The sequence below is a fragment of the Cupressus sempervirens genome, chromosome 2 (genome assembly GCF_028749045.1).
Source record: "Cupressus sempervirens isolate cs-2001-9-10 chromosome 2, ASM2874904v1, whole genome shotgun sequence".
NCBI classification, from domain to species: Eukaryota; Viridiplantae; Streptophyta; class Pinopsida; order Cupressales; family Cupressaceae; genus Cupressus; species Cupressus sempervirens.
In genome coordinates this window covers 745,624,239-745,641,439 of record NC_143119.1, presented here as the reverse complement: position 1 = coordinate 745,641,439, position 17,201 = coordinate 745,624,239, and the positions used below count along the sequence as shown (strand labels likewise).

The 17,201-nt window shown below is 36.7% G+C and overlaps 1 protein-coding gene across 2 annotated transcripts in view; it reads right to left on the bottom strand.

Moving 5' to 3' along the window:
- Positions 1 to 17,201, bottom strand: part of LOC149575542 (protein PIGMENT DEFECTIVE 338, chloroplastic-like) — a 165,616-nt gene that overhangs the window by 56,242 nt on the left and 92,173 nt on the right. For both annotated transcript variants that reach the window (XM_089815312.1, XM_089815311.1), the window contains exon 5: positions 10,640 to 10,737. In XM_089815312.1, coding sequence (XP_089671438.1) covers positions 10,640 to 10,737 — 98 coding nt within the window. The remainder of the gene's footprint in view (positions 1 to 10,639; positions 10,738 to 17,201) is intronic.

The window sequence follows — 17,201 nt, the reverse complement described above, 5'->3', positions numbered from 1 at the left end:
GCAAGCTTGCAAAATGCTTAATGGGATTAAAATGGGGAAAATACCTAGCTATAAGTTGCAACTGCAGTTAGCCCAAAATTTCCAATCTGATATGAGGGTCGAAATAATTAGCATATATGATGAGTACAACAAATTTCCTCCACAGATTCAGAAAGAATTACCCTTCATTAATTATGTGGACTTTCAACTAGAACTGCAAAACAAGACGGATATGATGGAAAACAAATATTATGAATCGGCTCAAGATCTCCTTGCAAAGGACAATTACAAAGATTTGCATAGGGAAAATATCAATCTACCTGATAGTAGCACTAATAATGACACAAGTATACTAACAGGTAATTAGGAGACAAAAGTATCTTATGGAGCTGTTTACACTAGTCCTTCTGATGAGCAGGTTAATGGCCCATGCAGTAGAGTTGACCAAACTGCCAACGTTGGAAACTCCAACATCTTATTTGGTGACATGGAAATTAACTTAGATGAATTTTACGGTGGCACCAGGCTGGAAATTATTTCAAATTTTGAGTAGCAAATGGACAGCGATGTTGGCTAGACAGATGATCTAGCACACGTTGAGTTAAGAGGATATATCTGAAAATATTGTTTCCCAAGATGCTGAAAAATTAGAAGATTCTATGGAGAGCAGCCCACTTCTGTTTGAAGGAGATGGTCAAAAACCATTTTCACTCCTTGACTTATTGGATATGCTTTTGGTCAAAGAGGACAAGATTGTCCAAGTGTTGACAATAATGGATGATTCTTCCAAATTGGTTGAGGATCTCATGCGGAAGGTTGTGATAGAAGAGAAACATGGGAATGTATGTGGCGTCACAAGTCCACTTTTACATACTATCTTTGAAATGTTGAAAATGATAAAATATGAGTACTTGCAACTATTAATGGATAGAGATCTAGCAATAAAATTTGGAAGGGACAAGGAGAGTGAGGTAGATGAGCTATGCCTTCAATTGAGCTTAACACATTATTCCATCCACCAAGCTGAAAATCAAACAAATGGGGCAGCCACTTATGAAAAAGATGACAGTGGTTCAAGGGCACAAGAAATCACGAAAATCATTGAAGGAATTCATAAAGTGGGTAGATGTGAAGGCAACTAATGTGATTCAATCACGTATTTCTCGTTTGAGACTTTCTATGGTGAGAAAAAATTTATGGATCAGCAAGTTGATAAGTCTGAAAATTCTGATTTTTATGACAGCAGCTGTACATTTTCATAGGAGGACATGGTTAGTGATACAACAAGTGAGGATAACTCAAAGTTTTCAGCTAATGGTGAACCATCCTTTTATAAAGACTTTGACATAAGCGAGAGTACTTGTTCAAATTTATCCTTAGCCTGCTCTGAGGGAATCTTCAGCTTGCCCAGAGTTTTATCACCTAGTTCTTATGAGATGGCCATGGCTTACTTGTTAATTGGTGATTTTTCTTATTGGTATATTTCCCCTATCAGTGATTTGCCTGTGTATGTTGGTAATATATTTGCTGATTCTATTTGGCCTTCCAGGGTCAATGAGTTATTTGCAGGTGAGTGGAGAGATCACACATTACCCTACATTCCACATGAGTTGTCTACATTTTTTATTCAGAAGGGTATCGAAGGCAGTGTTAGCACTCATGATGTTGGTGACTCACCCACCACACTTTCTTTTACCCAGGATCATGTTGCTTGGGTAGTTGGGAATCCAGGTGTTATTAGTATCTTACATCTGGAGGATTATGTTGTGTTGCTACACAGTCACATGATTATGATCTGTGTTTCAACTTTCTAACATATTAGAGTTCCAGAGATTAGGATTACTCCTTTTTCACCAAAGTGATATGGTGGTGGAGTTGGATTGGCCGGATCTATCATTGACATCGGAACAGATATTGCAGGAGTGGTACAGTGATACAGTGGTACAGATATTTCAGGAACTGGTCAGTGGTATCTCAGACAGCGCACGAGTCCTCACTTGGGATCCAGGTGGAGTACCACTAGGTATTGCTTTTCATCGAGGAGCTAGGAGGAAAGTTTGGTTGTTATCACCTTGGGGTAGATATGGTATATTATCGAGCTCCCATCTTCACTTGACAGTAGAGACTCGCAGAGTCACTCATGGAGTGAGGCCTTCATGTTGACTGAGGGTTTTGTCACACAAAGCAGCAGCACATGGCAGTTGGTGTCCCTTTACGGTGAGATTTGGGATCCTGGCATTCAGTTATTTGGCACATTGATTCCTATTGTACTAATTCGCCATTCGAAATTTGGGATGATGCATGTTGAGTTACATCGACTGAGGAGTAGAATCTCCTTCTCAAGGCGAGTATGGGATCTTGGCATTTGGTTTCTGCAGATATGAGCGGATTGCTTGAGGGCAAGCAATCTTTGAGAAGGGAGGCTTTGTAATGTCCCTTTTTTCTAGGACATTATAATTATGTGTGTTGGCTTGCTTCACCCAAGTTTCAGGGGCGGAAAGGTTTTTTATAAGGTTCAGTTCAAGGTTTGGCCTAGGCATTTCCAGTTTCACACCCATCAGAGCAGTTTTGGCAGGTTGTTTGGATACTTACTATTTTTAATAAGTAAACAGAGCATAGTATTTTTGGTACCTCAATGTTGGTTTGAAAGCATCTCGCCGAGAGCTTTCCAACAAGCTATTGCATGTGATTATCTGAGTTCATTTGGTCAGCTATTTTAATGTCTGATGATTATATGGTTTCCTAACTAAGTGACTATTAAAGTCATTTAACTTGTCACTTTATTTTAAAAGTTACTTTGTTCACTTAAGTGACTAAAGGACAAAAAAGGTGCTTTATCCCACATTGCTTAAAAGAGCGTGCATCACATTGGGAAAAGTAATAAAGGTACAACAGACTCCACATGGGATGATATATGAAGAATATAATATTCAAAGAAAATATTAATCTGGGAGCTGGAAACAGTTGCTGGTTATTTCTTCTAGGGCACAAACCCTTGAAGAAGCATTTAAAGGTTGGACGCAAACCTAGCCTTCTTACAGGTTTTCATCTACATTGCAAATCTGATTGTCATTTTTGTTTATAAGATTGGATTATTTGAAATTGTTGCACGTTATTGTATTGCTGTTGTATAATATAGTAACGCATTTGTGGTCATTTATGTTAATTCCTGGTTTATATATGTACTTTCTGAATATTGGTGAAATAAAACAAGTTTTCTGAGTTTCCTTGTATGCAAATCTGCAGATTACAAGTCGGATTAAGGTTTTGGAATTTGTGTCAAATATTGATTTGTTGTTCGGATTTCAAATCTTCAAATATATATCACAGGTTTTTGGTAAAATATCTGGAAAGGGATATTACACTGCTATTGATGTTGAAGAAGAAGAAATAACACTTGAAAACATAGTGGGTTCTCTCTGTGGCCGGCGGATCTGCAAACAGAGTGCCTTTTCTACTGCTTCCTCATCACCATCACCATCAGAGATTAAGCAATTGTTTTGTGCCCGAGAACACACATGGAGCACAACCATCATTAGAGTTCACTAGATGGAACAACGAGGTCCATGAGAAAACTGATATTACATGTGTCGATTTTTGGTTTTTCAACAATCATCTCAATGAATGTGGTTGATAGTCCCTATTGGCTGAATTTGCTGACCGTATGGACAGTTTGAGAAAAGGGTACAAGGCCTCTTCTCACAAGGATTGAGTGGAAGGTTAGTAAATAATTGAAATCCACTTGAGTTCATTTTTATATTTTAAATTTCAATTGTTATTTCCTATTTGTTAGATCGAAATTGTGTACTAAGACTTGATTCACTGAAAATTTCTAGGTTGCTTGACAGTGCAGTTGATAGGACAAGAGCAGTGGTGGAAGAACAAAAAAAAGAGTGGAAGAAATATGGTGGCACTATCCTATCTGATGGGTGAACAGATGGGAAGAATAGAACCATTATTAATTTTTTGGTTGCATGCAAAGATGTAGTGTTTTGAAAATCTGTTGATGCCTCCAATAAGGTGAAAAATACACACATTGGCATTAATGTTGTAGAATGTGTTTCCCATATTGGAGTAAATAAATTAATGCATACAGACAATAGATAAGAACAGAAAAACTCTTTGTATTATTCGCATATGCCAAAGACATTACATTATGCTTATAATGATTACAATGATCCCAAAGGGTGTATATATACTTTCTGAAGAACCTTCTCGAAGGGGTCCGTCGGCTACATGACAATTACCAAAGGGTCCGTCGGCTTCATAAGAAGAACCTTCCCGAAGGAACCCGTCAGCTACACAATATCTACTAATGACATATATCCTGTCGGCTACACAATATTTACCTACGACAGAATGTTGTCATGGAGATGGGAGTAGCGAATGCGGTGCAAATCGTCACTAATAATGCGGCAACATATGTGGCAGTAGGTAATTTTAATTTTTCATGTTGCATATGAATAATGAATCTAATTCTATAGTATTATTCAACTTAGTTTTGATGTAAAATATGGAAAGTTGGCAACTAATTATTGATTTTTTTACTAATATGCCGGCTAGAATCCTCCAAAAGAAGCACCCCACTCTTTTTTGGTCATCTAGTGCAGCACATGTCCTTCACCTTCTTTTGGAGGACATAGGAAAATTTGATTGGGTAACTTCAATTGTGGAAGATGCAAGGCGAGTCGCCAAGTATATCTATAATCACCCTTGGGTTCTAAATTTGATGAGATTCTTCACTAAAGACAAAGACTTGAAACCTGCAAGGTCTAGAACGGTTTACTTGACGTTGCAAAGTATTATCAGCACAATATTGCCTTTGAAACAAATATTTGTGGGTCCTAATTGGCTTGTGTCACCTCACTCAAAGAAGTTTGAAGGAGAGGTTGTGGCACAAATAGCCTTTCCCCAAAGTTTTTTGGACAAGGCTGTTGAGTTGTGTAAATAACTTCAAAACATTAATTTTTTAATTGTTCTTGAAAGTTGATTCAAGTCTCATTATTGATTTGTAACTTAGTATGCTAGTAACTTCATTAATTAATCATTTTGTAAACTAAATTGTATTTTTCAAATTTCAATTGTAGATGTCTGAGCCCCTAGTTAGAGTCTTGTGCTTAGTTGATGGGCAACAAACCCCAATGGGATGTCTTTATGAGGCCATGATAGGGCCAAAGAGTCCATTAGAAATTACTACAACATGGACAAGCTCAAATTTGATCCCATTTGGGAAATAATTGATAGGAGGTGGAACAATATGCTCCACCAATCTATTCATGCAGCAGGTTGCTTCCTCAACCCCCATTTCAAGTACTATGATTCTTCTTCAGATTTTACTAAGACTTCAATTTATTTAGTTTTTTTAGGTTGTATACTTGTTAAGTTTCAGGATTTGCACCCTTTACTGAACTGGAGACATTTAGTAATCCTTACCTAACATGGGATTCATTTCACTATGTGAGACTGGATAATGAAGTGAAACCTCCAGATTCTAGGCCGGCTCCTATTAGATCCTTCAGTGATAATCTCTAAAACTCAATGAAAACTTGAGGGAAAAGGGTAAGAAATTACTTAAAACAAACCTACAACCTAAAGTTTAAACTAAGGAGGTGATACACCAGAAGTTATTATGAAGACCCGAATACACTTGACAAAGAGGACTATATAGCTCTAAGAAATACACATAAAGCACGACATTCTGTAAAGGCTTGCACAAATGATTTATAATGAGGTTTCAGTACTGAAACTACAAAAAGGAGGATGAACTAATGCCTCACTTTGATTAATTTCACATAAAAACACATATTATAACCTACAAGCAAACTTACTTTTCTACACAAAGGTGTTGGAATGAGACAGAAAGACAAGGAATACTGAAAACATTCACAAGTTATCCTATCAAATCATTTGAAAATACACACAGGATTTGCAAAAAGAAAGAAGGCTTAATAATGAACACCCAAAATAACATAATCACCTTTGCTATCATTTGTATTGTATCTCCAAAAATGAATTACAGACTTTGCAAAAACAGTCCAGGACTCAGAAGTAGTCATAGAAACTCTATGCATAAAATCAGAACTCCCTACAATGAGTTGAAAAACTCATACTTATGCACTTTCCTCCAACTGCATTTTGAAAGCCATAAATGCTGGGTCGGATTCAGCCCCAAAGGCCAAACTTGAATCCTTGAAAAGACTTCAAAAAGGTGTAAAAAATGGCCCAAAAGGCATGGCCTGATAATATCATCAACTGCCCTTCATAAATGCAGTTATATCTCCAAGCAAACTCCTAAATTTCTCCAAATTGCAATAACTCCTCTTTCTAGAAAAAATCTTCACCCTTGACTCAACATTTAGTCATAATGATTTGCAAAATATCTATCTTTTAACCCTTTTTTAAAAGGAAATCAAATATTTATTTCTTTGCATAACAATATTTATTAAATGATTTATATTTTGAAAATAAGATATAAATCATTTAATATTTATTAATTAATAATTTATTATAATATAATCTATTTTTTTTTTATTTTAACAAATATTAATTATTTTATATAAAATAATTGATACTGATTAAAGTAACAAAAATAAATTATATTATAGTAATTTATTATTGCAAGGAAACATACATAATTTGAAAACCCTTTTTAAAAAGAATTAAAGAAGAACAAAACTATGCAAAACGAAAATGAATAAAATGCTAAACATAATAAAAAAAATCCCCTCCTTAATCTCTCGGACTTCAAAAAGATCTCCAAAACAATAAAGGGCATGGGGAATTGAAAGGACCCTAAACTATTCTCATTTCCACATTCTGGAAATTTCGAATGGTGAGGAGAGGGATGAGGGTTTGAAGAGATTTGCATGGTCGGCATTTTGCATCTGATTTTACTGTGGCTTCTTTGAAGGGAGGCATGAAAATCTGGAAGCCATCATTCTTCTCTTTGCTGGAACTTCAAATTTGAAAAGCTTCTCTGATATTTGAAAGCCGCCATCAACAAGTTGGCTGGAGGTAAGACTTATGTCATTTTTTTTTTGTTTCATTCTGTTGTTGCTTCATAACTTCATCTGGTATGAGGGCTTCCATGCGTAAATTTGAAACAATACATACATATCATTGCATATTTACTGGTTTTCTTATTTCAACACGTCATTTCTTTCAAAACCCGAGTGGGGTTTGCTTGCTGTGTATTACCTTGACGCCATATCTACTAGAACTTGCTATTTTGAAACCCAGATGGATTCTCCCTCTTGTCATTATATGATCCCTTTTTATAGCAAAAAGTTTGATCCGGGTTTTATTTCCAGACCCTTGCTGATTGAATTCTCATAAAAGAAATGTATGTTTTAGCTTTTGCGCTTTTTAAGCTCTCTGTACTTTAAGCTTTGCATACACTTGTTGCTGTTGTTGTTAACAAATAAGTGTTTGCAAGATGATAAAGCTGCTGCTATCACATAAATTCTTCTCTTTGTGCTAAGTTGAAATCATTTTCCAAAACCCGTACTGGGTTTTACTATGACTGTAACAACACTTAATTTTTATTTTTATTTATGGCTTATCAAACCCTCATACTGCTGTATGGACATTCCAGTTGCATTTGGCTGCTATGAAACACATTTATCTCTGCTGGGACCTTTATTTGAAGGAAGAAATGATTTTGAAACTTATAATGCTGCTGAAACTAACAGCAAACTTGATAAATTTCGCTTGGAAACCGAAAATCTAGCTTTGAAATGGTCTTCTTCCTTTACTAGTGGCTATTATATGTATCATTGCTGTTTCAAAAAGATATATCTGATGTCTTTATCCGTCACTTTTAACAAAATTTTGAAACAGCAAGTCTAATTTCCTTTTCCTTTTTTGAAATTTCAGTACAAACTGATGTAAATCTTGAAAGACCCGAACAGAAAATTCTTGGTTGCAAATCCTGAGAGTATCTTGTTGTCCTCAGAATATGAGATAAACACTTGAAAACCACTCTTTCTTTTCCCGATTTGTGCTGTAGCTGTTCATCCCACACCTACATTTTGAGGTTTTGGAAACATATTTTCCGTAGCATGCTTTACATTTGCAATGAAACTCCCTAACTCTTAGCTTAGCTTGAAGTATTTCCGGTTGATTATCTTTCATGATAGTACACATGTTTATAAATGATTTGATAGATTGCAGATGCTTCCAAATGGATTTATTATTTGGGTTTTGGAGAATCCTTCATGGTCATTGCACCATATAGAGTCTTTATTCTTATTTTTCGGGAATCCAAAGCTTCATAATACAGATTTGTTAGTCTGTTCATCTTTTCTTTCCCTGTTTTATATATCAAATATTGCTGCGTCGGTACAGATAATGATTGTATATGCTCTTAGTGTCCATTTCTACCCATAAAACAGTCGTTCTGTATTATATCACTGTTTTGTCCTCTGATATGCATGCTTATTGTTTTGGAGTTTGTAATATTTCATCATGATATTGGTCAGTGCTTCTTTGCTTGTAAGCTTTTTCTATCTTGTTGCATGTTTTATGAGGTTCGAGCATGGGCTCGTGACACTCACAAATGATTTGATTTCTTTTAACACTAAATTTCAATATCATTGCTTACTTTTCTTTCATGATGAAATGCATTGACAGATAAGGTATGTATAGGAATAGAGATATACGGTCATTGCTTAGATCCCTCGGGATCTAATACCAGTTTTTTTCCTCTTTTTGCAGCTGCTGGAGAGCGTGGACCTGGAAGATAAATGAATGCGCCAAGGAAAGAGTTCATAACCAGTCAAAGCGGCAGGCAATGACTGGTTATCTCTACTCTTTATTTCTTTCATTTATATATATCTGTTCGTGTATTTCTTGATGAAAGAAACTTAACTAGTTATACTCACGGCTTGTGTGAGATCTTCTCTATTCAGCATATTAATGCTTTCATATTTTATAAAAATGAAAATTGTACATATCTGTTGATGATCTATACAATGAACATTGTATCTCTTTTGCTCATGATTTCATTTATGATTGCAACAATAATGGAATATAAATGAATAAACAAAGTATGCTTTCCTTCTACATGTTACTTGGAGTAAAATTTTTAGCATGTGTAAAATTTTGGTAACAATACTAAGATTTGATTTCACTTTCTACTTGTTTTAGGCATGATGAAGAGGTCCTGGAGGACCTCTCTGTATGCATTGAGAGGATGATATCCAATGTTGGCAGAGAGATCTTGTTGTGACCGAACACCAAAAATATGTGGAATCAAAGGGTATTTTGTTCTCTTCTAAGCTAGCAAAGAGAGCAAGAGGCACTCAAACCCCAAGTAAACCATAAAAGATTAAACTTTAAAACATTTGCAATTTGATAAGTTATGGTTTCTCTTTTTTCATTGCTTTATAACTTATTAATATTTTATTTTGCAAATGCCAAGTGATTTAAGTTGGGGTGGCAAAACCCCTGATCTAAAGCAATTTGCTCTTAGAATCTTGTGCTAGCCTTGTAGCGCATCCCATTTTTAATACAATTGGAGATTATTTGAGTCCATCCACACAAGAAAAGAAACAAATTGACTAAAGAATGCCTCAATTACCTTGTTTATGTGCAATATAATCTTAAGTAGCGCATGGAAAAAGCACAGTGTACAGTACTTGGTCCACTTGATTTGGATGATATAGATCCTTATTCTAATTGGACGGCACAAGAGTCGGATCCATTGTTTTCCGAGGATGACATTGCTGAAATAAAGAGGCAGGACATGGATGAGGAGGGGGCTCTATTGGATTTGACATTGGATGACACTAAGGAGGAAGACGACAATGAGGAATCAAATAAGGAATCATCACTAGTGCCAGGGGCAGGAGAAGATACATCCAGGATGGAGAGTGAATTAGTAGGGCTACTAAGCGAGAAGGCACAACTACAAACTTCACAGTCATGCACAATGCAGGGTTCCTCTTCTAGGACTAGACCATTTCCCTTTTATGCTAGTAGATCTAGGAAGCAGAAGATGTGATTGTAATGATGTATTCACTTTTAGTTTGACATAAACTATTTACTATTTTGCTTCCCACCATCAGCATTCCGCATGAGAGTGTGATTTTGTACCCACTATGTATTTATATATCTCTAAACATTGCTTGTTTCTTTTGTGTTCTCTTTACTTATTACATGCATCTTCATTGAATTTTGCAAGAAAAAATGTATTTTTAATTGAACTTAAGCTCTTTTTTAGGTTCCCAAGTTTTCCCCTAAGCTATTTTGAAAAACTGGCCAAATTTGTTTGGGGGGTTTGGTGAGTTTTTGTTGAGGGACAGTTTTCCATCTATGATTTGTACTATGATAATATTTCATAATATATAATATTAGATAATGTATTTGATAAATATATACAATAATATATAATATTTGTACTTTAATTATTTAGTAAATTTAATATATAATTATAGATATCAAAATATATTTATATTAATAATTAAATTTTGTCAACTTAATTATAATTATGTAGCTTTTATTATTAAATTTTATCCTCTATTTTTATAATCTCATATTTTTTACTCCTCCAAAAAGAAGGTATTACAATATCCTTCAAAAGCAAAGAAAAATTTGGATAAAGATCACCATTAAAAGGATAATGTGTAATAAATGCTTAAGGAGGGATAATAAACTTGACCTTAATCCTGTTCCATCAACCATGACTTTTGCTCTATCTGCATATAGCTCTTTAATTGTTCCCTGCAGTAAAGCGCCTTCACAGAAATTCTTCATTTTCTGAAAGAAATTTCAAAAAGAGTGTTTCATCAGCTCAATATAATACTTGAAGAATACCGAAGTTGAAAATAGATTTTGGCTGGAATTATAGCTGTATAAGTAGCAGACAGTGTGAATCACAAACACAAAACCTTCATATCCAAAGCCATCATAAGTGCAGAACAAATGTGCACTGCTCTGTTTCAGAAAGAGAAAAGGATCTGTTTAACATCACATCTAAAGTGGGTTAGCATCACCATATATACAGAAAAAGGGGTGACGTTTGCACTTCAGAAGGAGATAGGAAACTGTTTTATCTCACAATGTGATATGTTTTGATAACTCTATTGTGCATATGCTGTTCAAAAGGAAACTGGTTTATCTCACAATGTAATATGATTTGATATCTCTATAGGGCATATGCTGTTTGACAGAAAAATTGAAGTTCTTGATTCTCAATGTCACCTGTGTCCATTTCAATGTCATCCTTCGCTACATCAAACTTGGAACAAATTACATATAATACTACAACACAAGTAAAAGGTTTATAATATTAGTAAATACAAATAAATTAATAATGTGCTCAAAAGGACCAGATTAGAGAGTCACACAAGTGAATATTGCATAGGATTTCTACATATTGCAGTATTATAAACCATCAATTGGGCATAAAAAAGTTTATCAGATCTGCGAGTAACAATTAATAGAGACTAAGAAATATTTTAAATAGATGGATCTAAAGTATTCATGCATGATTAAAAAGCATTATCAAGGGATTGGATTGGTGGAGCATCTTTATTGCATGGTACATCAATCATAGATGAAGTGTTACATGACCTCAACTTAATACTTCAAGAATACTAAAGAAGAGAAGAGATTTCAGGAAATAAAAACAAAAGCTTGGCTGGAATTATAGCTGTATGAGTAGCAGACATAGTGAATCAAAAACGTGAAACCTTCACATCCAAAAGCATCATAAGTACAGAACAAATATGCACTGCTCCGCTTCAAAAAGAGAAAAGCATCTGTTTAACCTCACATCTAACGTGGGCTAGCATCATAGTAACGAAAATCGCCCTAAAATCGCCGGAATCGCCGGTTTCGCGATTCAGTTCATGGCTGCCAATTTTTTTGGAACCGGTGAATCAGATCACCAAATTTTTTTGGCATGAATCAGCATGCAAAAAATCAGATGAATCAGCTGCGCAAATAGCCAAAAAGTGAAGACATTTTTTAATAAAAATATATGTTTTATTAACACATTTTTTTGCCATTCCTCTTTGTTTTAACCATAGTAACAAGACTTGAGGCAAGTCACCCAAGTCAGTGAGTCGGATTACCCTTGCTGAGTCAAAATGACCTGTGACCCTGACCTACCAAGTCATCTAATATTTTATATTTCTCTAAGGTATTTCTACTAATATACCCTATGTAATGATCACGTTCCGTACAACTTTTCTGAACACGATCTTTCTCCCGTTAGATACTGAAAATATCAATCAAATGGAGCTATTGTAGAAGTCGTATGGTATACTGGAACTAGTACGGCTAGGTTGAGATGTTGTATGGATGCCAAAAGAGGATGTATGGTCAAGGAAGAGGCCATACGGTGTGGTGAGGGGCAAGAGATGTGTCGTATGGTGGTAGGAAGTGATGTACAATGACCAGTAGATGATGGGGCCATACAATATTAGATTGCAAATGGCAATACAAGGAAGCCAAGGACAAGCCGTACGGTATGTCTATGATGTCGTATGGTAGATTTTAGAAAGGTCATACAGTGCAAAGTAAGCCGTATGGTATGGTTATGGAGGTGCCTTGTGTGCTAGCAAACATTTGTACGGTTGTGTAGATGTGCGGATGAAGTCATGTGCTCAATACAACCATGAAAAAGACAAAACCCAAACAAGCATGGAAAAATGAACACAGAAACATTCAATTAATATTTACCACAAGATGGTGCTTCGATTTGCCAAATCCAAGCGAAGTATTGTTGATGTCAGTTTTTATACCACATAACATATGAGCAATTGAATATCTGATACGGTGTATCAATTCCTCTCTTGGAAAGTTAATGCTCATGGGATATGAGAATAACTCCACTGTTTACCAGCGGCTCCACCTCCATAGATGCAATGATTCAAATGAAAATAAAGTAGTCTACCACACAAGGCTTCCCAACAAGCCGCTAGGATGCTAGTGGTCTAGTATTGATACCTATCAAATATCTACTAATACTACCATGCAACTATCCATCTATTTTACTCTTACTTAACAACTTGAAATGCAACCAACTTTAACAACTTGAAAAGAAATTTTACTCTAACTATTTGGAAGTAGAAACCATGCAATAATACCAAAGGTTCTTAATCACAATGCAAGTCACAACAATGAGAAAGAAATAACGAATTTTGGCATTATCTTTGCAACAATTTTCTCCGACCATTACAAATGAGAGCAAATGGGCTTATATAGAGGCCAAAATGTACAACCGACAGTAGAGATAAAGAGGCAAAACCGACGATCCAGATTGAATCCTAGGAACCGTAATTAGGGTTGCCACCCCATCAGCCAATGAGAAGACGCCACCTCGTCAATGGACCAATGAAAAAAGTGAAAAAGTGGCAACCAATGAGAAGGCACCAAAATGGTGGCCAATTAGAATTAGACACTTGTCCTACCCTAGAAGAAAGAGAAATTGCCACTTGGGCTTACATCAAATGATCTTCTAATATAAATCTCCCTTTTTCTTTCATTCTTTTAGCTAAGGCAATGAACTTAGCTAGCCTTTAGTTGACTTCTTCCATGGGAGGACAAGGTGTATGCTTTATCTTGAGCTCAGCCGATTTCATCACGTTGCTTGCTGCTTGTAGTGTCTTCTCATGGTCCTTCTCATACTCTTTTGCAAATCCGATAAAGGCATCGAGGGAGGAAAGGGTGCCCAAATGTTTCTTCTTGATAGCAATATTTCCCAACTCATCCAATCTTGATCCAAGTCTTGTCTCATCAATGTTCTCTTCTCTGATGTCTTCAAAATCAAGTGCCACCCCAACGTCACTCATCATGGTCGAAATGAAAGTGTCGACATTTGGGTTGTGCTATACAACTGCCATCTGTATCTCCTCAAGTGTTCTCAATCTGGTAGTCAAGGCACCAAACCAAGACTCAACCGTACTCAATCCTCTTTCATCAACCAACTTGGCCCTTTCCAAATATGCCTCAGGAAGCCTGATGAATGCCTGTAGCCTGGGAAAAGCCAAATCCTTGATTGCAAGGAAATCCTTCCACTCCTCTTCAAATACTCTGAATTTGTTTCTAACGATCACTAATGACCGAAATGTTGAGATGAAGGGAGGCAAGAAATTTCGCCCATCTTGGATTGTATCATGGATCCAATCCCTGATTTCATGTAGTTGAGCTGATATTTCTTCTAGGTTGCTCTCGTTGTCTTGAGGAAGGGCTACCTAGTACAATTGTTGGATAGGCTAGCAATCTCTCTAATATTTGTTCTCTGCCTCCAACTTTACAATCATTTCATTCGTCTTCCTCAACCTTTAGGGCCGCAATCTCATCCACTACCTTGTTGACTGTAGGTATAGCAATTTGAACCTTTCAGTGACCATCATTGTCGCTCTGGAATACCTTTGCCACTGTCTTTGCCATTTGTTTATGGTTCTCACCATCACCCTTTTCTATTAGTTCTTGGATGTCTTCCACTGTTCAGGTAGTTACTACCTTGCCTTTTGGCATAAGCATTTGCCTTAACCATAGTGGTGCGGTGCATCTACCCAAATCTGAATTTGGTTCGACTAAAAAAGCATCAACAATGGCCTCGGGTGCCTGACTTATTGCCTCAATGTCAATCGGCCCATCATCTTCTCCACAAGTTATTGCCATATCATCTCCTTGTTGGTTTTCTGAGAGAGGGAAGTACTCGGTGCTCTCACTGTAACCACTTGATTCTGAATCAGAGCTCAGCTCTACCGCAGCCCCATTATCACTTGAATTGACCTCTTGGCTTCTAGCCTCAATTATGCTTTCTCTTGACGGAGTTGTATGCTGTCTCTTGGCTGGAGGTTCCAGATGTCCTTTGCTCCTCTCAACCTCCAAAGCCCTCTTTTTGCTTCTAATTGTTTCTTGTTGTCGGCTACTTCCTTCCCCCTTTTGTCCAATTGATTCCGCTGGACCTTCTTTTGGCTTCATTTTCTCATAAGTAAGGGGAATCCTTTGACTTTGTAGCTTCCTTAATCTTTCATTATACCACGACTCAATATGCAAATCCACTGCTCTTGTAACTGCCTCTAAGGAAGGATCTTGATGATCATCCCAATCTACTGGATTCAACTCTGTTCCTTCTACTGTATCATAATCTTCTCTCAACACATTTTCATCATCTTCCAGTTGATCGGGAATATCAAGGCCTCTCCATTTGATATCTCTCATCATGTTCATCGACAACCTTGAGAGAGCAAGCTTTCTCACATGAAAGTCATCCTTGGCATTGCCCCAAAAGTTTTCTATAGTGGGAACATGCTTAAATACATTTCCATGAGATACCTTGATAAGACCATTAGGATAAAATCCTTGCGTTGCCCTGTACCATCTTAGATGATACCATTCCAATTCCTTTTCCGCAGCTGCAAAGGCAACTCGATTGGGGCAACTATCATTGCCAATTCTGAATGAGAAGGTAATCCCTGTTTTACCTTCGTTTTTCTTTATTCTATCATAGTGCTCAAGTTGCCTAGCCAATTCCATCAAAACTACCTTGTCGGGTGGGTATCTTGGAAGCCTCTTGGGACAAACTGTACTCCCTACTACTCTAATGTAGGTGAATTGCGGAAATTGGATAAACCAACTCCCATACTTCTTTATCTTTGATTCTGCTTCCGGTGAAAGTCTCTTAGCAGGTGTCCCTTGTAATACCCCTCCTGTCTTCATGGCGAAGGCATCACAAAACATTTTACAATCCTTGTTGTTGTGCAAGTGAAGCTGCGGATAGCATTCATGCACCAAATATTGCCCCGGCCCACTGCTAACCTCTCCTAAGGCCTTGAGTCTCGGACTCTTATACAATTTAGCAATTATGTAAAACGGATAGGATCTCATGTAGAATTGCTTCTGGTTTTGTACGGTTCTAAGTTGCAAATCTAGTTTCTCGCTTATGATCCTAGCCCAATCAAATCTTCTTTTTCCTTTTTCAATGTCATCAATAAAGAAGTACATCTAGTTTTCGAATTGCATACCTTGAGCTAGGCCCATGATCCGGCTGAGAAGCACAATAAGATCTCCATATTCTGATTTGAAGTCCGCCACTATAAGCTTTGATGATCTGGTTATGCCTTTCTTTCCCTTGTGTAGCCAATCCTACTTTAGATGTGTGAAGTAAGCCTCCTGGTTATCCTAAAATGATTTGGCTACTTGATCCATCATCACCACTATCATGCTCTTGTACTAGGGAATGTTAAATGCTTCTTCAATCGATTGTCCACCAATATTGGCCAACACCCTCTTCCCTTTATCAAAAATGATGGATTTATTGATCAGATCAAACTCGGATGCGCATTCCATAACCAATTCTAGACAGGGCAATGTAGGAGGAAAAGTTGCTGCATGTACAATTCTACTCCTGTATATCTTCTTTGCCAAGGGAGATTGTCCTTCCTTTAGTCTGTCCTTTACCTATAGCATATTTACTGTTCCGACATTGGTATCGGTTATTCGCCTCATTTTCGAGAAGAAAGTTGTTTTGGGCATTATATCCTCTTTGTCTTTCTTAGTGTTTGTTACCTTAGGGTTCTTGCTTGCACTAACATCTACCATCCTAAACACTTATTCCTGCCCCTTTGTTCTAAGTGATATGGACTATCCTTATCGATCTCCAACCTTCTTTCTATTGATGGATTCTACACTTATTTCTACCTCGCCAAATGCCCTATCACTAAACTTATCAATCTCCAATCTTCTCCCTAGGGGTGGGACTACCACTAATTTCTGCCTCGCCTTTGCCTTAAGATGGACTACATTTATATCTCCCTCTCCAATACCTAGGGTGGTCTAGTTTATTTCTACCTCTTCGAATGTCCTATCATGTATTCTACACTTATCAATCTCCAAACTTCAACCTATGATGGGATGATGAAGTGGTGGATGATGAATGCAAGAAGAACAAAGGGAAACAATATCTAGACAAAAACGAAAGAGAGAAATCAGCTTAAAGACCCCTTTCAACTCTAAATGATTTGAAGTTACCTTTACCAATAGCCGAATCTTCTTTTTGGAATTTAGGGTCAGACATAAAGAATTTCAAATCCTTTGCAAATCTTGAGGCCCTAGCTGAAAAAAATCAGAATTTAGTGCTCTCGGTATTGTCCACCATTTGCCCAAAATCAGACTTTTATCATGTGTTTCTTTCTCCAAGGAAAATCGCCCAAGTTAGGGTAGAAATCGCAGCCCTTAGAAGATATAAAATCAGACCTCAAAAA